The sequence below is a fragment of the Schistocerca gregaria genome, chromosome 6 (assembly GCF_023897955.1).
Source record: "Schistocerca gregaria isolate iqSchGreg1 chromosome 6, iqSchGreg1.2, whole genome shotgun sequence".
Taxonomy (NCBI): Eukaryota; Metazoa; Arthropoda; class Insecta; order Orthoptera; family Acrididae; genus Schistocerca; species Schistocerca gregaria.
In genome coordinates this window covers 31,557,322-31,584,876 of record NC_064925.1, presented here as the reverse complement: position 1 = coordinate 31,584,876, position 27,555 = coordinate 31,557,322, and the positions used below count along the sequence as shown (strand labels likewise).

The 27,555-nt window shown below is 45.9% G+C and overlaps 1 protein-coding gene across 1 annotated transcript in view; it reads right to left on the bottom strand.

The window, feature by feature from the left end:
• The window catches only part of LOC126278315 (uncharacterized), a 199,668-nt gene that overhangs the window by 29,362 nt on the left and 142,751 nt on the right, over positions 1–27,555 (bottom strand). Inside the window, exon 7 of the mRNA XM_049978334.1 lies at positions 500–644. Coding sequence (XP_049834291.1) covers positions 500–644 — 145 coding nt within the window. The remainder of the gene's footprint in view (positions 1–499; positions 645–27,555) is intronic.

The following is a 27,555-nucleotide window of genomic DNA, read 5'->3' as shown; positions in this document are numbered from 1 at the left end:
GTCTCTATGACACCTATTATAAAATTACAACTTACAAGTAAAGACCTACAGAATAAATATTGAGCAAGGTTTACCAAATATACTGTACATTTTTGAAAATTCTTTCCAGTTAAAGGTGGTACATTCAGCTTGACAGAACATTTAACATGGGTTATAAGGCAGTTCTCATTTGCTCAGATCATATCAAGTTAAACTTGTCCAAAAGCCTTCCTCCTCATCTGTGACTTCTTTTGCATTTAAGAAAACCAAACATTATTGGACAAGTTCTATATTATCAGAGACAAAAGGTACTTAATGTGGTTCGTACAGAACACCAGCAAATTTACCATTTCTAGCTTGACTACTTTATCATGTCATATATGTAAGTTTTTTCCTAAATGTATCTCAACATATAGAGGAAGGGTGGCAAATTACTTGTGGTTAAAAAGTTGGACTATCACAACAAAGCAAGAATAATTTGGAAAAGACTGACGATTGTCAAACACAAATATATTTTTACCTTGTAAACATGACACTGTGTTAGCCTCATCTTCAGTGTGTGGCTCCTTACTACAGTAGTATAGTCTTTCAAATACTGAATCCATGTTTCTTTGTCTGATATTTCCTCTCTCTTTCCATCTTGCTTCACTCATATGAACTGCTGGCTGAAAATCCACAAAACAAAAAGCTGATTATGAAAACTATGTGTAGTTTATGAATACAAAGTAATTAATGTAGAAGAAATTCTTGGAATCTACACTGGCAAGCTTTCGAAGCTGTGAAGGAAAAGGACAGGAGAGGTCTAGGAAAAAGGGGTAGATTTTGGGAAAGTCACCCAGAACCGCAGGCCAAGAGAGACTTACCATATGGGATGAGAAGGAAAGACTGATTGTTGGGGACTGCATAGGACTAGATGTGAAAACCTGAGCGCTTAAAAGTGGAAGACGAGGTAATATGCAGATGGAGATTACTGCTTAAACATCATGCACCAGTTAATAAGAGTGAAAAGCTAATTGCATTGTACATAACAAAGGTGGGAAGGGAATGGTGAAAAAACAGACATGTAAGACAATGAAAGATGTTGAACACTAAAATGAAGTGAATCAAAGAGTAGTTACAGTGAACAAAATACTGAGACGGAAGAAATTAACATAAATTAAGGCCAGGAGGGTGGCGAGAACCAAGGACATGTTGTAGTGCTAGTTCCCACCTGCGGACTTCTGAGAAACTGATGTCCGGGGGGAAGAGTCCAGATGGCGCCTGTGATGAAACAGGTGCTGAGATCATGAATGTCATCATGCAGAGAATTACTCTGCAACAGGATATTGCAAGTTGCCAGTATATACCCTCTGCGTATGCCCATTCATCCTAATTTATTATTTGGTGGTAGTCATGCCGGTGTAGAAGACCAAATAGTGTTTGCGTAACAGCTGGTATATGACATAGTTGTTTCACAGGTGGCTCTCCCCTTGATAGTATATGTTTTGCCAGTTATGTGGGTAGGAGCCATAGGATATGGCGACAGGTGCAGGAGCATAGGGTCTGACAAAAATATTGCGGAGATTGAGATGGTAACGGAAAGCTATTCTAAGTGTGGTGGGCAAAATTTCAGACAGAATGGATCTCATTTCAGGGCATGATTTTAGGAAGTCATGGCTCTGTCAAAATAGCAGATTAACACATTCCAGATCAGGATAATACTAAGTCCCCAATGGTGTGCTACAAAGTTCTTTTTTGGAGGGATCAGCAATACTGGGATTGGATATGATGGCCAGGGAAACATGCTTCTGAAGTAGGCAGGTGGGGTAATTACAAGCAGTGAAACCTAACGTGAGAATGGTGGTATATTGCTGTAAAGAGTTTGCATCCCAACAAATACGTCTGCTCACGTGCCAAGACTGTATGGGAGGGAACATGTGACATGGAAAGGATAGCAACTGCCAAATGTAGGTAGTGTTGTTTGTTGGTAGGTTTAATGTGGACGAAAGTGTGTAGCTGGCTTTCAGTGAGAACAAGATCAACATCAAGGAAAGTGGCAAGGGGTTATCATTATCAATAGGACCAGGTGAAATTTAATTGGGAGAAGGCATCCAGACATTTTAGGAATTTTAGCAGTTCAGCCTCACCATGAGTCCATTTGGTAAATATGTCATCAATGTATCTACACCAAATCAGCGGCTGAAGACTTACAGATCCCAGTAAAGCCCCCTCCAAGTGACCCATGAAAAGGTCGCATAGGAAGGAACCATGCTGGTTCCCATGGCTGTACCCCTTATCTGTTTGTATGTCTGCCCCTCAAAGGTGAGTAGTTGCTGGTAGGTATAAAGTTGATTAAGGTGAGTAGGAAGGATGTCATAGGTCTAGAATCAGGTGGGCGGTGACTGAGGAAATGTTCAGCAGCAGACAGACAATGTACGTGAGGGATGATGGTATAGCGGGAGGTGGCATCAATGGTGACAAGTAAGGTGTGTGGTGGGAGTGGGACGGGCATGGATTTCAGATGATCTAGGAAATGGTTGGTATCTTTGATGTAGGAGGGGCGTCTTTGTACTATGGGTTGCAGGTGTTAATCAACTAAGGCAGATACACACTTGGTGGGTGCTTTGAAGCCAGCAAACTATAGGACAGCCAGGAAGAATGTGTTTGTGGGTCTCAGGAAGAAGGTAAAAGGTGGAAGTGTGTGGTTTGGGTGGGGTGAGAAGTTCTGTGGATTGAGGTGACAGTCCTTGTGAGGGGCCTGAGGTTTTAAGGAGGGGCTGCAGGTCAGTTTGAATCACAGTGATGGGATCTTTATGGCAGATGCTGTATGTAGAGGCGTCAGACAGCTGGCATAAACCTTCACTAACATACTCCTTTCAGTCAAGTATTGCAGTGGTAGATCCTTCGTCTGCTGGGAGGATAATGATGGAGTCATCAGCTTTTTTTGGAACATACAGCCTGGAGTTCTGCAGTTAACATGTTAGGGTCATGTTGTAGAGACCCGAGGAAGATTGTGAAGCAATGCTAGATGTTAGGAGTTCTTGGAACACTAGTAAGGAATGACTTTGAGGTAGTCCTGGTACTGTTGAGCCCTCCAAAGAACAACTTCGGAGCACACCATTGACAGGGCCATGACTTATGCCCTGAAATGAGCTCCATTCCGTCTGAAATTTTGCCCACCACACCTAGAATAGCTTTCCGTTGCCCTCCCAATATCCGCAATATTCTTGTCAGACCCTATTCCCTTTCTGCACCCATCTCCCTACACTGTGGCTCCTGCCCCTGTGACCGTCCTCGCTGCAAGAATTACCGTATGCAACCTCCTACCACCACAACAGCCCTATAACTGGTGAAACATACACTATCAGAGGGAGAGCCACCTGCGAAACAACACCTCATATACCATCTGTTATGTAAACACTGTTTGGACTTCTACAATTGTGTGACTACCACCAAATCATCAATTAGGAAGAATGGGAACAGGAAGAGAATGTATATTGGCAACTCACAGTATCCTGTTACTATGACAGTAAGGTGAGAGGTGAGAAAACGTTGATTTCATGGTAGAGCGGCTGCTCATAAGCCACACCATGATGGTAAATGCCAAACGGTGCCTAGCTTGGTGTAAGAGGCGTAAACATTGGTTTGAGCAGTGGAAAAACATTGTGTGGAGTGACAAATCAAGGTACACAATATGGCGATCCGATGGCAGGGTGTGGGTATGGTGAATGCCCATTGAACGTCATCTACCAGCGTGTATAGTGCCAACATTAAAATTCAGAGGCGGTGGTGTTATGGTAGGGTCATGTTTTGCATAGAGGGGGTTTGTACCCCTTGTTGTTTAGCATGGCACTATCACAGCAGAGGCCTACATTGATATTTTAAGCACCTTCTTGCTTCTCACTGTTGAAGAGTGATTTGGGGATGGCGACTGCACTTTCAACATGATTGAGCACCTGTTCATAATGCACGGCCTATGGCGTAGCGATTCGATGACCATAACATCCCTGTACTGGACTGGCCAGCACAGAGTCCTGACCGATTCCTTTATAACACCTTTGGGATGTTTTGGAACACCAACTTTGTGCCAGGCCTCACCGACTGACATCAATACCTGTCCTCAATGAAGCACTCCTCGAAGAATGGGCTGCCATTCCCCAAGAAATCTTCCACCACCTTACTGAACGTATGCCTGTGAGAGTGGAAGCTATCATCACGGTTAGGGGTGGGCAAACACCATATTGAATTCCAGCATTACTGATGCAGGGCACCATGAACTTTTAAGACATTTTCAGCCAGGTGTCCAAGTACTTTTGATCACAGTGTATACTGCAGGACATTCAAAATTGCAGCAATGGGATGTCCTGCAATATATTTTAATGACAAACTCAGTATAAAAGGTTCAAACCTAGGTCACAATTAAACAAACAATCCAGTGAAATGGTGGTTTATCATTTAAATATTATACATACATATTCTGTACTGACATTTCACCACCTGAGAGTAAGTACCAGTCACTAGTTTCACAAGTTTCTGAAGCACCTTATTTGCAGGAATCCTCCATACTTCCTTTCTATGTCTGTGCAGAAAATTGCAGTTTGGAGGTTAAACAAAGGGGGCGGGGGTTGAGGAGGGGTGCACGTGTGGAACAAAATGCTGTGTAATGGTGGGGTGGGAACAGGGAAGGGGATATGTGGGTGAATGACAATGACTGACTAAGGTTGAGGCCAGAAGGGTTATAGAAACGTACGATGTGTTGGAGGGAGAATTCCCACCTGCACAATTCAGTAAATTGGCAGGAATGATCCAGATGGCACAGGCTGAGAAAGCAGTCATTAAAATGAAGAACATTGTGTTGGGCATTGTGCTCAGCAACTGTGTGGCCTAGCTGTTTCTTGGCCATAGTTTGTTGGTGGTCATTCATGGGAACAGACAGCTTGTTGATTGTCAGGGCCATGTAGAACAAAGCACAGTGTAGCTTATAGATCACAAGACAGGTTTCACAGGTAGCCCTGTCTTTGATGGGAAAGGTGATGCTTGCAACCAGACTGGAGAAGGTGGTGGTGGTGGTGGGAGGATGTATGGGACAGGTCTTGAATATAGGTCTGTTACAGAGATATGAGCCATGAGGCAAGGAGTTGGGAACAGCGGTTGAGTAGGGAAGGACGAGGATACTCAGTAGGTTCAGTGGGTGGCCGAATGCTGCTATGGGGTGGATGGGGAGGATAGTGTCAAGAGGGGAATGCTCCTCTGTGGCCAGAGAGTGGAACATTGGGAAGTGGATGGCAACTGGAGAGCTAAAGTGTACTGGCATAGACTGTCACCAGAACACCGGTCGGCAGAGGTGTTGTGCGAAGATCGGCAGTAGGCACTGGATCGAGCGGGTTTATCACGAGAGACGTCAGAGATGCACCAATGAGCAGCACACCACCAACACCCTCTTGATAGCAAGTATTTGAACAACCACTGCTTACCAGAGGTACTCACTGACTCACACTCATGTCATTTCAACTGCGAAGCGGGTATAGTTATCACAGGCTATGACTGTCCATAGTCACCAGAATTGTGACTATAGTGAGATTACTGATACTGTCTGCAAGAGGACTATTCCTGAAGAGCTTGTACCACAAAACATGGACACACTTTTAGTTCAGTATCCAGTGCAGGTAAATAAACAACCATATTAATTCATGTGTGTTATGGTACAAGCTGCCCATTACAGTTTCCTGGATTTGTTTGCAAGTGATGCCGTGAAAGGAGAAGCAATTGCGGGTGAGGATGTAGTAAGTCTTTGTGACCAGGAAGGAGGTTTTAGGATTGGAATCTGTTGGGCATTGGGAGAAGTAGAGTTCAACAGCAGGTACACCCTGGGCATTAGGCATTACAGTGCAAAGGGAGACGGCATGAATAGCTGTGAACAGACCATTGTTTGGTAAACGAACAGGAACTATGGAGATTCAGTGGTGGAAATGGTTGGTATCTTTTAAATAGGATGGTACATTGTGGGCGATAGGCGGAAGTTGCTGGTCTGTGATAGGAGAGGTTCCTTCAGTGGGGGCACAGTAACAGGCCACAATGGAGTGTTCTGTGTGGTTGGATGTATGGGCTTTAGGAAGCACGCAGAAGGTAGGTGTGCATGCAGATGGGGAGGGGGCTTGTGGTATGTGTGAGGAGAGACAGAGACACTGGAGAGAGGTTCTGGAATGGGCCTAACAATCTGGAGAGGGGCTGGAGATCCTGCTGGATTGCTGGAATGGGGTCAATGTGGCAGGATTTGTAGTGGATGGATCTGACAGCTGGCAGAATCCTTCTGCCAGGTAATGCTTGCAGTTCAAAACAACAGTGATGGAGTGGTGGAGCCTTTGTCAGCAGGTAGGATAATAAGGCTGCACTCAGTTTTTTTGTGGTGGATTTCCATTTGTTCTGTGGATGTAAGGTAGCTTGCATGTTGAGAAATTTGAGGAATGATGATGATGCAAGGTTCAGGGCTAAGAGACCTTGCCTCACCATCATCCCATAAATCCCTTGACATGCAAACTAACCTTACATCTGGTGAAAGAACCAAACACTACCTAAAATCTGATCCCAACCTTATTATCCTACCTGCTTACAACAGTTCCACCACTGTTGTTTTTAAGAGCAAGGACTCTGCCAGCTATCAGATTCATCCACCTATAAACCCTGCCACAGTGATCTCAGTCCAAAAATCCAGCAGGATCTCACACTTTACTCAAATGCTTAGGCCCACTCCAGAACCACTCTCTGGAGTCCATCTCTCGCTTCACCCCTACCATTACCTGCATGCCTACCTTCTAGATGCTTCTCACTTAAATCCATAGACCCAACCACCTCATTGTGGTCGGTTACTGTGCCCCCACTAAGAGAATCTCTGCTCTTGTAGATCAACACCTTCACCCTATAACCCACAACCTAACAGCCTATGTAGAAGACACCAGCCATTTTCTCCACCAACTTTCCAGTCCCTGTTCCTTTACCACATGGTGCCCTGGTTGTCACTAATGACGCCACCTACCTTTACACTAACATCCCTAATGCCCATAGCCTAACTGCTAATGAACACTACCTTTCCCAGAACCCGATGGATTCCAAACCTACAAACTCCTTCGTCACCAGGACCAACTACATCCTTAACAACAATTATTTTTCATTTGCAGGCATCAACTACAAACAAATCCAGGGTACTGCAATGGGCAGCTGGATGGCACCATCCTATGCCAACTTATTCATTGGCCATCATAACTCAGAATCCCAAATCCCTGATCTGGTTCAGATTCACTGATGACTTCTTCATGATCTGGACTCATGGTTAGGGCATCCGATCCACATTCCCCCAGAACCTCAACACCTTCTCTCCCGTTCCGTTTACCTGCTCAACCCAACAAGACACCCCCTCAGTGCTCAGTGTTGACGTTGATTTCAAAGATGGCTACAACAGTACCACTGCCTATATAAAAAGAACCCACCAAATACCAGCTATACCTCCACTTCGACAGCTGTCACACATTCCATACCAAGAAGTCCCTTCCATACAGCCTATCCCCCTGTGGGGAGAGCAGTCCCTCTTGAAATATACCAAGGGTCTCACTGAGGCCTTCACAGACTGTAATTACCCTTCCAACCAAGTAAAAAGACAGACCTCCCACGCCTCATCTCTTCAGTCACCACCCACCTCCCAAAGCATCACGTCCAGCCACAGAGGTGCATTCCCCTATTGACACAGTACCACCCCAGACTGGAGTAACTGCATGTTCTTTGTCAGGGTTTCAACTACCATTCATGGTGCCCTGAAATGAGGAATTTCCTATTCACTATCATCACCAACTGTCCCACAGTGGTATTCTGCTGCCTACCCAATATCCTAGTCCTTCCCTACGCAACCCCTGTTCCAACCACTTGCTTCATGACTCATGTCCCTGTAGCAGACCTAGATTCATGACCTGTCCCATACATCCTCCCACCAGCATCTTTTCCAGTCTGGTCACAAGCATCATCTACCCCATCAAAGACAGGGATACCTTGAAACCTGTCATATCATTGATAAGGTACGCTGCAATTACTGTGCTTCTTTCTACATGGTCACAATAACAGATAAGCTGTCTGTCAGCATGAATGGCCACTGACAAACTATGGTCACGAAACAGCTGGACTGCCCGGTTGCTGAGTACGCTGTCCAACACAATGTTCTAAATTTTAATGACTGCTTCACAGCCTTTGCCATCTAGTTCCTTCAGCCAACACCAGCTTTTCTGAACTCTCTCTCTGCAATATATCCTATGTTTCTATAACCCCCTGGCTTCAATCTTTGTTAGTCATTGTCCTTCACTTGCATATCCTCTTCCCAGTTGCCACCCCACTATTCCCCAAGCACACCCACAGGGTTTTTACTTATCTCATTCCCCACTCCACCCTCCATCTAACCTCCAAACTGCTCCTACTGGCCCCACCCTCTCTCCATCTCCCTCCTGTACACTCTCACAAGCAGTACTTTGCTATAAACCACTGTGACCCTGTTATTCCTGCCCACCCCAGCCTTGTCCTTACCTGCACCATCCAGACAGCTTCTCTCATCATGTGCGATTGCTTGCAGTCTGGCCTCGACAGCCCGAGACAGTGGTCATGTGTGAGCTGTTCTTGCATGAATGTGTGTGTGTGTGTGTGTGTGTGTGTGTGTGTGTGTGTGTGTGTGTGTTTTAACGTATCTGCTGTATAGTGAGTAGCAGTCTACCCTTTTCTAATATTATGTAAATAATACGTCGGAATGGACAGTGTCTTGAAAGGAGGGTATAAGATGAACATCAACAAAAGCAAAACGAGGATAATGGAATGTAGTTGAATTAAGTCGGGGGTTGCTGAGGGAATTAGATTAGGAAATGACACACTTGAAGTAGTAAAGGAGTTTTGCTATTTGGGGAGCAAAATAACTGATGATAGTCGAAGTAGAGAGGATATAAAATGTAGACTGGCAATGGCGAGGAAAGCGTTTTTGAAGAAGAGAAATTTGAAAACCTCGACTACAGATTTAAATGTCAGGAAGTCGTTTCTCAAAGTATTTGTATGGAGTGGACGATAAATAGTTTAGACAAGAAGAGAATAGAAGATTTTGAAATGTGGTGCTACAGAAGAATGCTGAAGATTAGATGGGTAGATCACATAACCAATGAGGAGTTGATGAATAGAATTGGGGAGAATAGGAGCTTGTGGCACAACTTGACTAGAAGAAGGGATCGGTTGGTAGGATGTGTTCTGAGACATCGAGTGATCACCAATTTAGTATTGGAGGGCAGCGTGGAAGGTAAAAATGGTAGAGGGAGACCAAGAGATGAATACAGTAAGCAGATTCCGATGGATGTAGGCTCCAATAGGTACTGGGAGATGAAGCAGCTTGCACAGGATAGAGTAGCATGGAGAGCTGCATCAAACCAGTCTCAGGACTGAAGACCACAACAACAACAACGTCTTGAATTTGTGGGAATAATTTCCAAAAAATTACAGAAATTTTAAAGTGTACAGAACGTGTTTCTATACAAATAACAAACATTTGTTGCAATTACTCTCCAAATCAAATCACTGTGATAATTCGGACAACCCTCAATGTCCAATAAACTCCTGAGAGAACTACATCTACTTTAACGTTGTTCAGACTATGAGGAAAAATTTTCACGAGATTCACAGACTAGGCACAGTGCCTGAGGGAAACCGAGAGAGTCTTGCAAACAAAATCATTTTATTGTATTTTTGAGACTCGGGTCACATAACCGGTACAGTAACTAGCTTCAACTCCTTGTTTAGTCATCACCAGACAATACAGATCCCATTAAAGTACTTTCAATTTCAATTTCAATGCAGTACTACTATGTCATCCTACAATGACACCTGTCTTAGTCAAAACTGGTTATGTTTTTAACTATATGACGTGAGACTCAAAAATAAATTAATGGGACAAGTATCTCTTAGCATCTATTGAAACCGCCAACAAAAACAAAATTGACTCGAAGTTGCCACCAACTGAAACTGAAGATTTCACACTAGACATTTTTAAACCACAAACTGTTCCAGTCTTGCAAATCCTACCATGTCAGAGGCACAATCAGATATGAAAACAGTTGAGTAATCTCTGATTTGGCTAGAGCTCCTGCACTCACTCTCTCATTCTCTCACACACTGCAGGGGTGTGGGTCATGTCATGGTATAAAATAATGCGAGACAAAGAGATTGCAGAAACTTAATCAATGTCTGCAGTAACAATAAACTATCACTGTAATGCTTAATGCTATTCACTCTTATGCCACCTAAATTGTTTCACATAGATTACTAAGGAAATTGCTACTTTGGATACAGGTACTGCTCCTAAGTTTTTCTATATAATGTACCTGTTTCTTCTACTAATAGCTAAATAATTACTTGATTACAGTAGTATATTTCAAAGGAAACACTTTTACCTCTATAAATACTAAGTTTCATCTACAATGCAAGGTGATCATAATTAATGGTTGGTTGGTTTAAAAGAGGGGGGAAGGCACCAAACAACGAGGACATTGATCTCTTATTCCTAATAAAACAATGCCACAAGTGTTACAATAAAACAGAAAAGACATATAACACAAAACAGAAAGAAAGAAAAAACCACTAGAATGAAGAAAAGACAAGGAGCACTAAAAGGAACAAAAGAGGACCAGAAAACATAGACACACTAGAAACAGAAGAGAGTAAACAAGAAAGCAGATTACAGTGGCTGGACAACCATGAGAATAAAAAGGAGAAGCCAGCCACTCTGCAACACATTAAAACCGCCATAAAAGAACTAGGGTGGAGGACACAGAGGGACAAAGGACATATGATAAAACCAACCCTTACAAATAAAACATAAGACTAAATCAGCCAATGAGGCATTGTCAGATAAAATGAGCGGCAACGAGTCCGATAACCCAAGATTTCATCGCTGGGCTGTCATAGTGTGACAATGCACCAAAATATGGGCTACTGTCAACTGGGCACCACACCGACACTGAGGCTGGTCTACACGGCCCAAGAGGTAACCATGGGTCACCCAAGCATGGCTAATGAGGAGCCGGCAGAGGACAACCGATTCCCTGCAAGAGGCCCGCATGGAAGACTCAAACACATTCATAGTATCCTTAATGACATGCAGTTTGTTGTGTGTACCGTTATGCCATTCAGTCTCCCAAAGCCAAAAAATCCTACAGCGTAAGTCAGGACGCAGGACAGGTTCAGAGATGCCCGTCTCCAGAAGTGGTTTGGCCAGCCAGTCGACAAGTTCGTTGCCTGGGATGCCAACGTATCCTGGGGTCCACACAAACACCAGTGAAAGACGGGACCGGTCCAGGGCATAGATGGACGCCACCAAAGGATGGCGAGGGTAGTACTGGTCGATGGCTTGTAGGCTGCTCAAGGAGTCAGTACACACAACAAACGATTCCTTGGGGCATGAACAGATGTGCTCAAGAGCATCAGATATAGCCACCAGCTCAGCAGTGAAAACACTGCAGCCATCGGGCAAGTAATGCTGTTCAATATGTCCTCCATGGACATATGTGAAACTTACTTGAGAATCGGCCATCGAGTCATAGGTGTAAACCACTTTGTGGCCTCGGTACTTGTCAAGAATCGAGAGGAAGTGGCAGCGGAGAGCCGCAGGGTCAACTGAGTCCTCAGGACCATGTGAAAAGTCCAGGTTGGTTGGTTGGTTGGTTGGTTGCAGAAGGGACCAAACTACATGGTCATCAGTACCTCTGACGTTAGATTAACTAAACCGATAAAATCCCACATTAAGAGGGGCAACTACAATGTCAATAAAATGAGAAACTAAGGGAAGGAAGGGAAAGGGTGGAAGAAGATGTGAGGGAAAGCAAGTGCCTAATGACAGGGGCGGGAAGGAAGCAGCACAGGAGACAAGAGAACTGCTTAAGATATAACAGACCCTGTAATGAAAGGAGTGGGAAGGCAGAGGCTGGGGTGAACCACCAAGCCCAGTTGAAGCCAATCCAGCGGGGCGAGGGGGGGGGGGGGGGCAAGAGGGCCTGCCATCCCCTACACTCACCAATAAGGTAGAAGGTCCCTCCCTTAAATAAAGTGATAAAAACCTCCATCACGAATAAAATGTAAAATGAGATCTGCCGCTAAGGCATTGTCAGCCAACAGCAGGAGTAGTGATTCTGGAAAGCTAATGTTCGTCGTAGGGTGGCTAAGTTGGGGCAGTCCAATAATATGTGAACCACAGTCAACATCAATCCACAATGACAGAGAGGGGGGGTTCTCAGGATGGAGAAGATAAACGTGAGTAAAAAAAGTAGGGTCAATGCGGAGCCGGCAGAGGACGTCTGAGACCTTATGAGAGGCCCGTACGGAGGACCGCCAAGGAGTTGCAGAATCCTTAATTGCCCTGAGCTTGTTCGGCGAAGAAAGAGTGCTTCATTCTGCATCCCAAAAGCCCAAAAACTGATGATGTAGTGCCGAGTGAAGCTCTGTTTTCGGAATAGCAATAGCTACTTTACCCAGTTGATCAGCAAGTTCATTGCCAGGAATCCCAACATGGCCTGGGGTCCAAATAAAAACTACCGAGTATCCACGTTGAGCGAGGAGAGAAATGGAGTCCTGGATAGCAATGACCAACAGGTGGCAAGGGAAGCAGTGGCCGATAGCATGCAAATCCCTCAATGAGTCACTACAGATAGTGAAGGATAGTCCTGAGCAGGAGAGGATATGGTCCAGTGTATGCGAGATGACTACCAATTCTGCAGTAAAAACACTACAGCCATCTGGCACAGAATGAAGTTCCGTGCATTGCGCATAGGTGTAAGCAAAACCAGTGCGGCCAGCAACCATGGAGCCATCAGTATAGATCACTTCTGAAACCTGACAAGAACTGAGGAGACAGGAGAACTGGTAGCGAAGAGCCATCGGAGGGACAGAATTCTTTGAATCGATTGAGAGATCAAGACAGAGCTGCGGCTGAGAGACACACCACAGAGGGGTATGTGTGTGAGTAGAGAAGAAAGGTGGTAAAGGCAATTGCTGGAGCTCAGAAAAGAGCACTGATTGCGGGCAGCCATGATAAGCCCACATCGTGGCCACTGCTGTGGAAGGGTGATCTCCATGTCTGGATAAAGGTGACCATAATTATGGTGCTTTGGGGTGCAGCGAATGGGGAGCATACAAGATATCAGCTGCTGCTGGCGCAAAATTCGCAGTGGTGGATCCCCGCCGCTGCAAGGAGGCTAAGTACGGGGCTAGTCCAGAAGGCACCAGTCGCAAGCCGGACCCCACAGTGGTGGAAGGGGTATAGTATCTGCAGTGTTGAAGGCGACGCAGAACCATAGACAGGACTTCCATAGTCTAAATGATACTGGACCAACACTTGATACAATCACAGGAGAACAGAGCAGTCTGCACCCAAGGTGGAATTGCACAGACACCTATCAACATTGAGATGGGACCAGCACATCCTCTTCAGCTCGCGAATGTGAGGACGCCATGTCAACTGGGCAGCTAAGTTCAAACCCAAGAAGCGATGGGTGTCCACCACCTCAAGGGGCTGGCCATCAAGGAACAGTTCTGGATGTGGATGTACAGTACATCAATGGCAGAAATGCATGACACGTCTTGGCCACTGAAAACTGAAAGCCACGGGAGAGCGCCCATGAGTGGGCATGACAGACTGCCCCCTGTAGATGGCGTTCTGCAGCACCCATTACGGAGGAGGGGAGGTAGATACAAAAATCGTCAGCATACAAAGAGGGGGACACTGTCGGCCCAACAGCTGTCACCAGACCATTAATGGCTATGAGAAAGAGGGGGTCGCTCAGCACAGAACCCCGTGGAACCCAATTTTCTTGCCAATGGGGAGAAGAGGAACCAACTTGGACCCGAAAACAGCAACAAGAAAGAAAGTTACGGATAAAAACGGGCAGAGCGCTACGAAGGTCCCATTTGTGAAGGGTGGTGACGATGTGGTGGTGCCAGGTGGTGTCATAGGCTAAGTATCCGATCCAGTCCAGGAGCAGTGTCAGGACAAAGGATGAAGGCGTTTTCCCACTTGCTGAATGGGGCATTGTATGGTTCTGAACAGCAAGAAACAAAACACAAAGGTAGTTGTTCTGAACGCTCTTTCAGGAGAAGGTATGTGGGCAGATACTGAGATGCTTGAGCAAAGTGTTGAGCGAAATTTTCTGCCACAAAGTCTGGATTGGTAAGGGCAACACCATGCACAGAAATTCCTGCAATCCCGGTGGGAGGACAGTGGCCAAAAATTCGCTGGAGTTTCACCCAGACTTGTGAAGAGGGGGTGTGGGGCCCTATGGCAACTACATATCGTTCCCAGCAAATCCGTTTCTGAAATTTGATTAGGTAGTGGGCCCGGGCATGGAGTCATTTGATGACCAGAAGAAGAGCAGTAGAATGGTACCGCTTGAAGTGTTTAAGGGCACGGAGGCGGTATTTCATGGCTGCAGCAATTTCCAGAGTCCACCAAGGGACCATCTTCCGGCGGGGGGAACCTGAAGAAGGGATTGCTGGAACAGCTGCTGAAAGGTTGGAGGCAGTCAACATCTGGGTAGATTCATCAACATTGTCGTGTGGCAACACAGGGGGAATGGGAGCAGAGGAGAAGGCACCCCAATCAGACTTAGATATGGCCCATCTGGGGGGGGGGGGGGGGGGGGGGGGGGGTGACTGAGCGAGAGACACTGAAGGAAGGTCAAACAATCTGGTAATGGTTGCTGTCACATAAGTCACCGTGGACACCCACATGAATGGAGGGAAGAGGGCCGGGACTGCAGACGAAGATGTCAATGGTTGAGAAAGCGCTGTGCACCACTCTAAAGTGTGTGGGAGCGCCTGTGTTTAGCAAACACAGGTTAAGCCCTGCCAGAATAGCTTCAAATGTCCTGCCGAGGGCAGTAGTCGTATGACAACCCTAAAGAGGGTTGTGGGCATTTAAGTCCTTTAATAGCAGGAAGGGAGAAGGGAGTTGTTGAAGAAGGGTGGTGAGTGCATGGGATGTGGGTGGCCTGTCAGGAGGGAGGTAGAAATTACAGGTTGTGATTGGAGTGGCCAGATGGACCCTGACAGCAATGGCTTCCAGAGTGGTATGGAGGGGAACCCATTTACTAACAATGTCCTTGCGGACCAAGGTGCAAACACCACCAGAAACCCGTAAGGGGCCAATTAGATTCTGACAGAAAGCGTGGAACCCACGAAGGGCGGGTGAGTAAGAATTGACAAAATGGGTCACCTGGGGTGCAATACAAGTGGCAAAGAAGAAGGAAAGAAGGGGCTGGAACTCTGGAGTGACACAAATATCAATTAAAATTCCACTGAAGGATTCTCCAGCTGGAGTCCAAAGTGGCAGCAAATGAACCAGAGTCGGATACACCACTGCGTTGCCACCCATCACTGATAAGGATTGGGTAATGTCCATATAGGTAGGGGTCAGACTGTTTGTTCACTGGCTGTAGGAGGGGAAGGCTGCACCTCAGAGGGTACCAGACGGGTCATGCCCTTGTTCCTGCGTTTCTGCTTCTTCTAATGGGAAGGAAGAGAAGGGCAGACTTCTAGGGCAGGCACGGAATTACACCGGGCAATCTTGGCGCCCACTGGCCACGGATCACACTGCCGATGTGGAGCAGTAGATCGCCTTTCAGGAGGTTGCCAGGAAGAGGAAGATGAATCCTAGGAGGGAGCTCCAGTAAGAGCGGCTGCCAAAGGAGGGGAGCACTTCTCCCCCGGGTGAGGGGAGCACTTTTCCCCCGGTTAGGGGAGCTCGAGGGCCAGGATAAAGCCGCCCGTAGCGATGCGATTGTTTGGAGGGCCTCGCTGTGCGGTGGCCCGGTGTAATGTTAAGCTCGCTCTACACAGCTTAAGCATTTTAGTGGACTTACTTGTGGAAGAATGCTGGTTCTACTTTCTTGCAGCACCGATGTCTTATGCTAGCACTGGATGCTTCTCACTGCTAGGAAGGAGAAATTTTCACTCTCTCTTCTTATTTAAAAAATATGCTACTGTTGGAATATCATTCAATGCACAAGAACATATTTAATTCCACTTTGTAAAAAACAACTAAACTTTATGATGTAAGCCCACACATTACTGGGCACCCAGATTCAGTTAATTACATATTTTTAACACAATTAATACATAAGCTTTTATTATGGGTGACTACCCATGTCCAGTCCACGTACTCTCAACAGCAGTTCGGCGTCTAATAAACAGTGACTATTTTGATCCTCTCCACTTGTTTTTTTAACAATACAATGCTACATAACTGTCTGCAGCTGGCCACTGAGCTTCTGGGACGTATTTGATTATTCTTGGCAGGTCGCACTGAACACTTGCCAGCACCGACGAATTATCTCCCTTCCAGTTTCACCTGCACAAACAATAAATGGGTGCAGTATCCCATGCTCATCCTTACGCCTTGCTTTAAAATAACGCATTTTCGAAATGGCTGAAACGCAAGTGTCTCCAGACTTTCGTAAAATTCTGGGGGCACTACAGCTGCACACGGCAGATATAACGAACCACTCGCCACTCGATGTTAGCACGGAGCTCCTTGTCAGTTTGCAGAAGAAGATCTTGCTGAAAATAATGCTATGTACCGAGTACAAAGATTGGTTGAGCAATACGGAGACTGGGACATCACCGAGACAGTCACAAGCACACTGGGCATCAGATTTTGAGCAGCAGAAGATGTCTTGATGAGTAAAGCACTGGACCGCATTTTAGTAATCGATTCAACTTTGCCATACTTATCTTCAATCGTCTCCAAGAAAAACAAAGGCTTGGTTGTGGCAAAACTACTGCCATCCATCCTGGTAAAAACCAGGTACCAAGGGAAAGGTTTCAACACAAGCCAGCTAGCTTGCCCCTCCTCCCAGGGCGTGGCCAACCAGGATGGTGAAGCTTTTTTCGCTTCATGCGCAAGGCGTCCAACCTAGTACCACCAACTCGGATCAGGGGCTTGCTGCGTGGGCGCCACCCAGCCACAGCAAGGGCCACCTGGCACGGGAGCCATTGTCAGGAGTTCTGGTGCCCCAAAACAATGAACATCGACTCCTGGGCATACATGAGGCGTTAACAGCTCAGTGACTAGTAGTGTGATCTCTGTGGTTTCAGGGGGCTCAGTCAAGTGGGTACTTAACAGCCCCACCACATGGACTGATGCCAACAGAAGTGCGTAACACATGACTTTGCGGCCGAAAACTGGAAACTGTGGGATAGAGACCATAACTGCACCTTTTGGATGGCTCCCCGTAGGCACCGCTCAGCAGCACCAGTACTGGTGGAGCAGGATGAAATGCAGAAGACGTCTGCATACAGAGAAGGTGAGACAGATGGCCCTAAAGCTTCTGCTACACCATTAATGGCCAGTAAAAATAGAGAAACACTCAATACAGAGCCCTGCGGGACCCCAATATGCTGGATATGGGGAGAACTATGGGAGTCACCAACTTGGACAAGGAAAGTACGAAGCGACAGGAAATTCTGGATAAAAATCAGGGGTGAGCCTCGGAGACCCAACTCTATTAATGTTGCAAGGATATGATGTCGCCAGGTCGTTCATACGGTTTCCATAAATCAAGAAAGATGGCAACCAGGTGTTGGCATCTGGGAAAGGCTGTTTGGTTGGCAGACTTTAGGGACACAAGATTATTAGTGGTAGAGTGATCCTGGCAGAATCCGCCTGACATGGAGCCATAGGCCACTTGACTCCAGGACCCAAACCAACTGCTGACACACCATACGTTCCAGCTGCTTACGTTGGTGAGGCTGACTGGCTGATAGCTATCCACATCAATTGGGTTTTTACTGGGTTTGAGCACTGGAATGATGATGCTGTCCCGCCATTGCTGTGGAAAAGCACCATCACACTATATCCAGTTGAAGATGATGAGAAGATGTCGCTTGTAGTCAGATGAGAGATGTTTAACCATCTGGCTGTGGATCTGATCTGGCCCAGGAGCTGTGTCGGGGCAATGTGCAAGGGCACCGAGGGGCATTATAGGATTCACTGTGGCATGTAGTAAGTGAAAGGACTTCTCCTTCCAGCCACCATTTGCGAGTGCGAAAGGCTGGAGGTAATTCTCCGACGCAGAGGCTCGAGCATAGAGATCAGCAATCGCATTTGAGTTGGAAGCTAACACGCCATTTAAATCAACACCGGGAACAACTGTTGGTGTCTGTACCCCAAAAACACGTTTGATCTTTGCCTAGACTTGGGAAGGTGACGTATGGCACCAAATGGACGAGACATATCTCTCTCAACACTCCTGCTTCTGTCGTTTGATAAGTTGGTGAACACGAGCTGGGAGCTGTTTGAAGGCTATGAGTTGCCGCTTATGACACCGCAGAGCTCGCTGACACTCCTTAATTGTTGCAGCGGCTTCCGGCAACCACCAAGGGACTGTCTTTCACTGAGGGCCACCCTAAAGAGTGAGGGATTACATTTTCTGCCACAGAAATGATAGTAGTAGTCACTAGATCAACCATCACATTGATGTTTCCGTGTGGGTTAGATACAATGGTGACAGCAGAGGTGAAAGTTTCCTGGCAGTGATAGGAAGATGGGGAAGTGGTTACTACCACACAGGTCATCATGTGCTCTCCAATGTATAGATGGGAGAAGTCCTGGGCTTCAAATTGATAAATCAATGGCTGAGTAACTACCTCAAGCCACACTGAAATGTGTGGCAGCCCCAATGTTTAAGAGTAGATGTCAAACTGAGACAGTAAAGTTTCGACATCTCTGCCTCTGCCAGTAAGCACGGTGCCACCCCACAAGGGGTTATGGGCATTAAAATCTCCCAGAAGTAGGAAAGGTTTAGGGAGTTGATCAATCAGTGCAGCTAATACATTCAGGGATGCTACACCATCTGGAGGGGTTTGAAGGGGCACATGTTCATTACAGACCAAGTTTAGGACATAAACGTGAACTCCACCTGAGAGACTCTTACAATTACTATGGTTCCTATAGTATCCCTTATAGCTACAAAGGGCAAGGTTATGCATTTCCAGGGACCAGGATTCCTGGAAGACAATGCAGAAACCAGGTGTAAAGCTTAACAGTTGCTGTAGCTCAGCCAGGCGGTGGAAAAACTGCCGCAATTCCACTGGAGGATGAAGTCATCGTGAGACTGGGAAGGCATGGAACATTCAATGAGGTAGTTTACATCTCAGGATCACTTACTGCCACCGACTTCTTGCCTGAGCAGTCTATACCCATTTTGTCAGAGTCTGGCAAGATCTAGGTCCTCAGTGGACACCAGAATCTCCACCTCATCCGCAGACGCAGAGCTTGGAGGTAGCAGTGGTGTAGGTGCCACCGCAATTCCCTTGGTCTTGGGGACCTTCTTTTTGGATTTCTCTCACTGTTTGTTGGGTTTCCCTGCCTGGGAGATCTTCACTGATTCAATCTCTGGGACTGAGGATGAGCGGAAGCCCTGCAACCGGCTGCTTTTGGGTTCTTCAGCCTCTGGCGGGTGTCATCTTTCCCACTAGCAGAAACCTGGGAAGAGAGTGACTCAAGGGACCCTTTCCTAGTGAGAACAGCAGATGTTTTATACTTCTCTGGCATAGATGGACATCCCTGATAGGGGGGGGGGGGGGTTTGCTCCTGAAATAGGTGGTGCAGAAGCTCTGATGCCACCCACTCCGACCAGTGGCCCTCCCCACAGGTGCCACCCAGCAGCAGCAAAGGCCACCTGGCAGGATGGCCACTGCCCGGACTCCCAATGCCCCAAGGGGACAGGCATCTACTCCTGGGCATACTTGGGGAGTTAATGGCACAGGCATCAGCAGAGCGATCCCCGTGTGGTCAAGGGGCTACAACCAACAGGGTACGTGGACTAGCTACCGTGCTGGATATCAGGTGCAACCAAGCAAACAAGTCCATTGTCATTGTCAGCATAGAAAGTGACGGTGCACAGTTGATGGAAAAATATGCACTTAGGAGAGTGACCTCGCCCAACAGTTGGAGAATGAGCAGAAGTGCAGATCCATGTCGACAAATGATGCAATAGGTGTCAGTGCATGATGGACACAATGCACCATGGAACGCTCCCTTCCCCAATTGGCTCGCTCTTTGGGAACATTTTGAAACATGGAAGTCAAACCCTACAGGGGACTATCAAAAAGGCCGAAACACATGAGACTCCTTTTAGTCGCCTCTTACTACAGGCAGGAATACCTCGGGCCTATTCTAACCACCGGACCCGCAGTGGGGTCACAATTAATGTTCCCATTTGAAACACTGTAAATAATGAACCACTGCTCAGAATAATATCAAATTTTGACGGGATATTATCAAAGAAGGGATAAATGCATTGCGGGGGGTTATAAAAATTTCACTACTAGATGGCACTGTAAGCAGCAGAATATGTAAAGGTAAATGACAAGGGTACACCGCTGTTGCTCAGATTGTGCCTGAGATGCTCATCCAGATGTCTTAATACAAGATCGTGAACTGATGGGAAAGCTCTTTCACATGAATAATGACTGTGTGCTAGTAGCTCCGCATACACTCCAGGTACTTGAGGGCATGAAAAAAAAAAAAAAAGGTGTTGGACTAATGTCCACCAAGGGACTGGATAAAAATTACTTAATTTGAAGAGAGAGAATGTGGCAGAGGGAGGAACACAGCTGATCCAATGTCGGTACAAAATGTGGCCACAGTATTTTAAGAGGAGTTGAGCAGTAGTGTGCAGACATACAGTGCACAGGGCACTGTTCTAACTTTAGACATGCCTGTGAGTGAGGTGTATACAGTTCTATAAAACATAATGCATTACTATCCATTGAAAATTATCCATGTTTGCTCTACAGTTTCTTGCTCACAGGGAGATGGACAATGAATGGCCATGGAACATTCTGTGAATGAAGTCCACTGTCATCTCCAAAGACTTGACAATATACAGAATTGCAGAAATGACTTAATTCTATAAACAGAACTATTTGGTGCAGGTTGACAAAATTTTTTATCATAGGGCCACGTTTTTTCATGGAGGTGGGTCATGCGGGTCCTGTAACATCACTGGTAAAAGCTATGAGTCTCTTGCATATCAAGGACATTGCAAACTTTCAATAGCATGAGTAGGATCTACATCTATATCAATACTCCGCAATCTTCCATATAGCATGTGGCGGAGGGTACACCATATCACAACTAGTCATTTCCTTTACTATTAGACTTGTAAACAAACTGAGGGAGAATGACTATCTACACTCCTGGAAATGGAAAAAAGAACACATTGACACCGGTGTGTCAGACCCACCATACTTGCTCCGGACACTGCGAGAGGGCTGTACAAGCAATGATCACACGCACAGCACAGCGGACACACCAGGAACCGCTGTGTTGGCTGTCGAATGGCGCAAGCTGTGCAGCATTTGTGCACTGCCGCCGTCAGTGTCAGCCAGTTTGCCGTGGCATACGGAGCTCCATCGCAGTCTTTAACACTGGTAGCATGCCGTGACAGCGTGGACGTGAACCGTATGTGCAGTTGATGGACTTTGAGCGAGGGAGTATAGTGGGCATGCGGGAGACCGGGTGGACGTACCGCCGAATTGCTCAACACGTGGGGCGTGAGGTCTCCACAGTACATCGATGTTGTCGCCAGTGGTCGGCGGAAGGTGCACGTGCCCGTCGACCTGGGACCGGACCGCAGCGACGCACGGATGCACGCCAAGACCGTAGGATCCTACGCAGTGCCGTAGAGGACCGCACCGCCACTTCCCAGCAAATTAGGGACACTGTTGCTCCTGGGGTATCGGCGAGGACCATTCGCAACCGTCTCCATGAAGCTGGGCTACGGTCCCGCACACCGTTAGGCCGTCTTCCGCTCACGCCCCAACATCGTGCAGCCCGCCTCCAGTGGTGTTGCCACAGGCGTGAATGGAGGGACGAATGGAGACGTGTCGTCTTCAGCGATGAGAGTCGCTTCTGCCTTGGTGCCAATGATGGTCATATGCGTGTTTGGCGCCGTGCAGGTGAGCGCCACAATCAGGACTGTATACGACCGAGGCACAGAGGGCCAAGACCCGGCATCATAGTGTGGGGAGCGATCTCTTACACCGGCCGTACACCCCTGGTGATCGTCGAGGGGACACTGAATAGTGCACGGTACATCCAAACCGTCATCGAACCCATCGTTCTACCATTCCTAGACCGGCAAGGGAACTTGCTGTTCCAACAGGACAATGCACGTCCGCATGTATCCCGTGCCACCCAACGTGCTCTAGAAGGTGTAAGTCAACTACCCTGGCCAGCAAGATCTCCGGATCTGTCCCCCATTGAGCATCGTCGTCTCACGCGGTCTGCACGTCCAGCACGAACGCTGGTCCAACTGAGGCGCCAGGTGGAAATGGCATGGCACGCCGTTCCACAGGACTATATCCAGCATCTCTACGATCGTCTCCATGGGTGAATAGCAGCCTGCATTGCTGCGAAAGGTGGATATACACTGTACTAGTGCCGACATTGTGCATGCTCTGTTGCCTGTGTCTATGTGCCTGTGGTTCTGTCAGTGTGATCATGTGATGTATCTGACCCCAGGAATGTGTCAATAAAGTTTCCCCTTCCTGGGACAATGAATTCACGGTGTTCTTATTTCAATTTCCAGGAGAGTATATGCTTCCATTTGAGCCCTAATTTGTTGTATCACATTTTCTTGGTCTTTACACGCAATTTATGTTGGAGGCAGTACAATCATTCTACATTCAGCTTCAAATATCAGTTCTCCTATTTTTCTCAATAGTGTTCCTCGAATAGAATGTTGCCTTTCCTCCAGGGATTCCCATTCGAGTTCCAAAAGCGTCACTGTAACACTTGCATGTTGTTTGAACCTACCATTAACAAATCTAGCAGCCTGCTTCAGAATTGCTTCAATGTCTTCCCAATCCAACCTGGTACATGTCCCAAATACTCTAGCAGTGTTCAAGAATAGGTTACACTACATCCTACTTGCAGTCTCTTTTACAGATGAACCACACTTTCCTAGAATTCTCCCAATAAACTGAAGTGAACCATTCATCTTCCCTACATCAATCCTCACATGCTCACTCGATTTAATATCGTTTTGCAGTGTTACACCCAGCTGTTTAAGTGACATGACTGTGGTAAGTGGGACTCTATGGATGCTGTATATGAACATGATGGGTTAGTTTTTCCTAGTCATCCAAATTAACTTATACTTTACTACATTTCAACCTAGCTGCTAATTTATTGCACCAACTACAAATTTTTTCCACGTCATGTTGTATCCTCCTACAGTCACCAAACTTCAGCACCTTACCACACACCACAGCATCATCAGCAAACAGCAAATTGCTGCCCATCTGGCCTTTATATAGAGAATAATGGCAGTCATATCACACTTCCCAGTAGCACTCCTGATGATAATACCCTTGCCTCTGATGAACACTTATTCTCACGCAAGATGGTGCTCCTCTGCACAATGCACAGCCAGTAAAGCAATTGCTACAGAGGTATCTTGGAAATGCCAGAATTATCAGCCGTCATTTGCCTGCAGCCTGGTGGTCCAGATCACCTGATCTTAATCCCTGTGACTTCTGGCTGCGGGGTTGTCTGAAATATGCCGTGTTCAGCATTCTGGTAATAAACATGGTTGCAACAAAGGCATAAACTGTGCAACACATTCTGAATGTGACCTCTGAAATCTATTGTGGAACCTTCTGTTTCTCGATTGCTGAGCATATCAGGCACCAGTCTAACAACAATTAAAAACCCATTTCATTGTTGCTGTTTATGTGGTTTTTGCCCTCAGGACAACTACAAACTAATGTCATCATTAATTATTGTGCAGTTTTGGCCATAGGACAATTAAAAACCAATGTCATTCTTGCTTTCTATTGAGTTTTTGGCTTCAGGGCAATTAAAATCCAATTTTTGCCATGTGCTGTGGTACAGCCTTGCTGTGATGGATGGCCTTACTTAACAGTACTGCAACTGTTGAATGCCAAACTGTACATTGCACAGTACTGTTAGTTTAATGTGCAATTCACACCATAACCATTGTATTCCGATTTGTAGCCCAACCCATTTATGATATGACACATCTAAAAGAAAATTCTTGTTAACTTTTTATTATTATTTGTTTCTGTAACATTTCCCTTTTCTTCAATTATATTTCTTTCAAATTTGGTGTCATTCCACGAGTGTTTTTTTTTTTTTTTTTACAGCTTTTTAAAACTGAGACTTTAATTATAATCACATCATACACTGTTACTTGTAATACAGCTTTATAACAAACATTGCTACTTGCCATGTGGCTAACACACGCTTTCAATGACTAAATCTATATATTCATTCAGATAACAATGAACAACTTCCCCATTTTTCTGTATAAAAATCATGGACCAATTTTATTTGATAATTAGAATAGTTAAATGGGCTTATGAAAGAAAATTCACAAAAACAACAAAAACTAAATTTATAATCAAAATTTTATCTTTGTGTGGCACATCTGAATGCAATGTTCTATACATAAGATCACGTTGCAATCTATACATCAGGTCCTTGTTTCTTTCCGCAGCATCAGAGACCACAGATACAGATATTCAGAAAGCATGTTCGTCAGGACTGGTTCCCGATCGCGATCCCAACACATTTTTTATCAATGTTTTGGGTCTCTTGAGACAGATGCAGCTGTCGCTAGACATCAGCATGGTGGTTTCCCAGATTAATGCTCAAGCATATTGAGATCTTATCTCTCTGCCACTGTTGCGTGTAAACAGTCACCTCCAAGGATACGGTAAACAGCAAATCCTCTTGTTTCACCAATTTATGGCCAACGTTACCTATAAATCCATGACGTGGCCTATTACATGTAATGTCATCCATGGTGGTAGTTTTGCAAATCTTTTCAGGTTCGATAGGCTTTGGCTTTTCAGTCACAGTTGGTATCTGCCGAGATCCCATATCGATCAATGGAATTTCTGTGCTTGTTCACAACTTCTGGATATCTTTGTGGAAATTCTAGGGTGTGCAACAATCTTTCAAACCCACATAACCTCCCAGTAGCTGGCTTGTCCAGTATTTTCTTCTAGTTAGGTAGATTCCCCTGGCCTTGCGCTCTCGAGCCAAGGCGGAGCTGGACTGGCCCACCTTGCTCTTGGTGGTGTTTCCCATTTCCTTGAGTGAAAGCGTGGAAGTGTGGTTATGAGTTGCTAAAAATATGCACCAAAATGTAAATTAAAAAATAGGATTCACAGCCATTCTGAGACTCTCTCACTGACACTGTAACAAAACAGTAAAAGATGGATGCTTCAGTGCAGTGTATGAGTAAAATTCATAGGTAAAAGGTTTTAATGTGTTTGTAGGATAGCTGTTGTGTGATTATAGTCTAAGACACTAGACATCACACAGATTCTTAAAACACAAACCACCTTCGATTTATCCACCAACTAAAACAGAGGGCAGGTCATCTAGTAAGTAGACCAGGCCCTCGTGGCTTTGTATAAAACACATTCAGTTATAATGTGGCGTAGAGAAACCTGTACACCACAAGCACTCTACACTGGTGGATCTTCCTGCTGAAGAAGGAATCCCATGTCAAACGACAGTGTCCCACCTGGAAGCACTTTAAAATTATTTGCTCCCATTGCAGCGGCCAGTAGGAGGTACACTGTGGTCATGTCGTCGGTTTTATGGGCCTCGACTTTTTCTCGAACCCTAACCATTCTTCCTGCTACAGACGCATGATGCTGTGTCTCAATAATGAGGTTACTGCATGGACAGGGGCAGCACATTCAGACATTGTAATTTCCAAATAGGCATCCTCAACTGCTGCATTTGCTGCTTCATTACCCAGAATGGCCATGTGCCGTGGTATCCAGCTGAATGACACATCCTTTCCCTGCCACTGTACTTGGAAGAGGGTGTCAAGAATCAGCTGAAGATATTTTATAGCCAGCTATAAAATATCTTCAGCTGATTCTTATATACTGGATACAAGTGATTGATAGCCTGAGCAGCACTTAGGGAGTCAGAGCACATGAAGGATTTGGTAGCAGGAAGGTACTGCATTTTCTCCAGTGCCCTCAAGATCACATATAATTCAGCATCATACATTGTAAATGGACCAGGTACGCAAATCTTGATGACATCCAAGTAGTGTCATGGGCCCTCTCAAGATCGAAGAAGACACTTATGAGGTGCTGAGTGTATAGGAAGGATTGCTGGATTTCCGCCTCAAGCAGGGTAAGGTTGTCAAGGGTTGAACGATACCTCTGAAACTCACACTGGGAGCGACTAAGTAGGTCCTGCGATTCTAGGACCCAATCAGATGGCAGTTGACCATGCGCTCTAGTGTCTTTTCTAAGCAGCTAGTGAGGACCATGCTACTGTAACTGATGGGCAAATATGGAGTCCTCGGTTTCAGAAAGGGTACTAAAACTACCTCCCCCCAAGAGTGTGTGAAGTCCACTGTCAACTAAATCACATTAAAAAGGGGAGAGTGTTTTTTCTTTGTGTCCTGGTGAAGACACTGCAACATGCCGTACTTGACCTGAGACAGAGCATACTCTAGCTCCCACATGGAAAAAGGGCAATTGTAGCCACCACTTTCCACCAATGCTTGATGGCAGTGGAAAGCTGGATCTTGGTTTGCAGCAGCAGTGATTGAACCAAAGTAATCCACCATTGCATTCACTATAGGTCATCTGGCATATTTGCCAGATATCCTCCCTCTAGCTTCCCATAGCTATGGTTGATCGAGTCCAGAAACACTTGCCACGACCTCTTCTTGTTCTCTGATGATCTGTCATGCCTTTGCCCTCACGATTCGGAAGGCTGTGAGGTTCATAGCAGAAGATTGACATTTAAACTGTTGGAAAGCTGTGTGTCTCTCCCTGATGGCATAGTGACACCCATCGTTCCACCAGGGGAGACATCACCTCCAAGACTGGTCTGGAGACTTGGGGACAGACTCATCAGCAGCATGCTGGATCACATTTGTGATGTGGTCCACTCAGTCCTGAACATTATACTGCCATTCAAAAACAGTTAATTGATTGTACAGTGTCTAGTTCACTCTGCTAAGCATCCATCATGGCAGTTTTCTTTCAGAGACTGCTATGTCTGAGAGGTGAATCTAAGTATGGAAGTGATCACTGGAATGCAAGTCACTGACCACTTACCAGTGAGCAACATTAACAAGGACAAGAGAACAGAAAGCAAGGTCTATGGCTGAAAACAACCCCATGGCAGTGCTAAACTGTCAGTGTGTTCTACCACCAGCTTTAAGAAGACATAATTCCTGTGACACAATAAGGCTTTCGACAACTCAACCCCTGGGAGCAAGATGATGGAGATACCCACAGCACATTATGTGCATTAAAATCTTCTCAAGTAGGAAGGGCGAAAGGCATTGTAAAATCAGGTCAGGAAGACCCACCCTATCTATACTTTTGTTGGGTGTACATACATACTACAAATGGTGAGAGCAAACAGAATATGCACTGTGGCAACAACACCCTGTCTGTCTCAGGGAGACAGAAATGGAGTAGTATGTGTCATTCACAAAGATAGCTACTCAACCTTTAGCT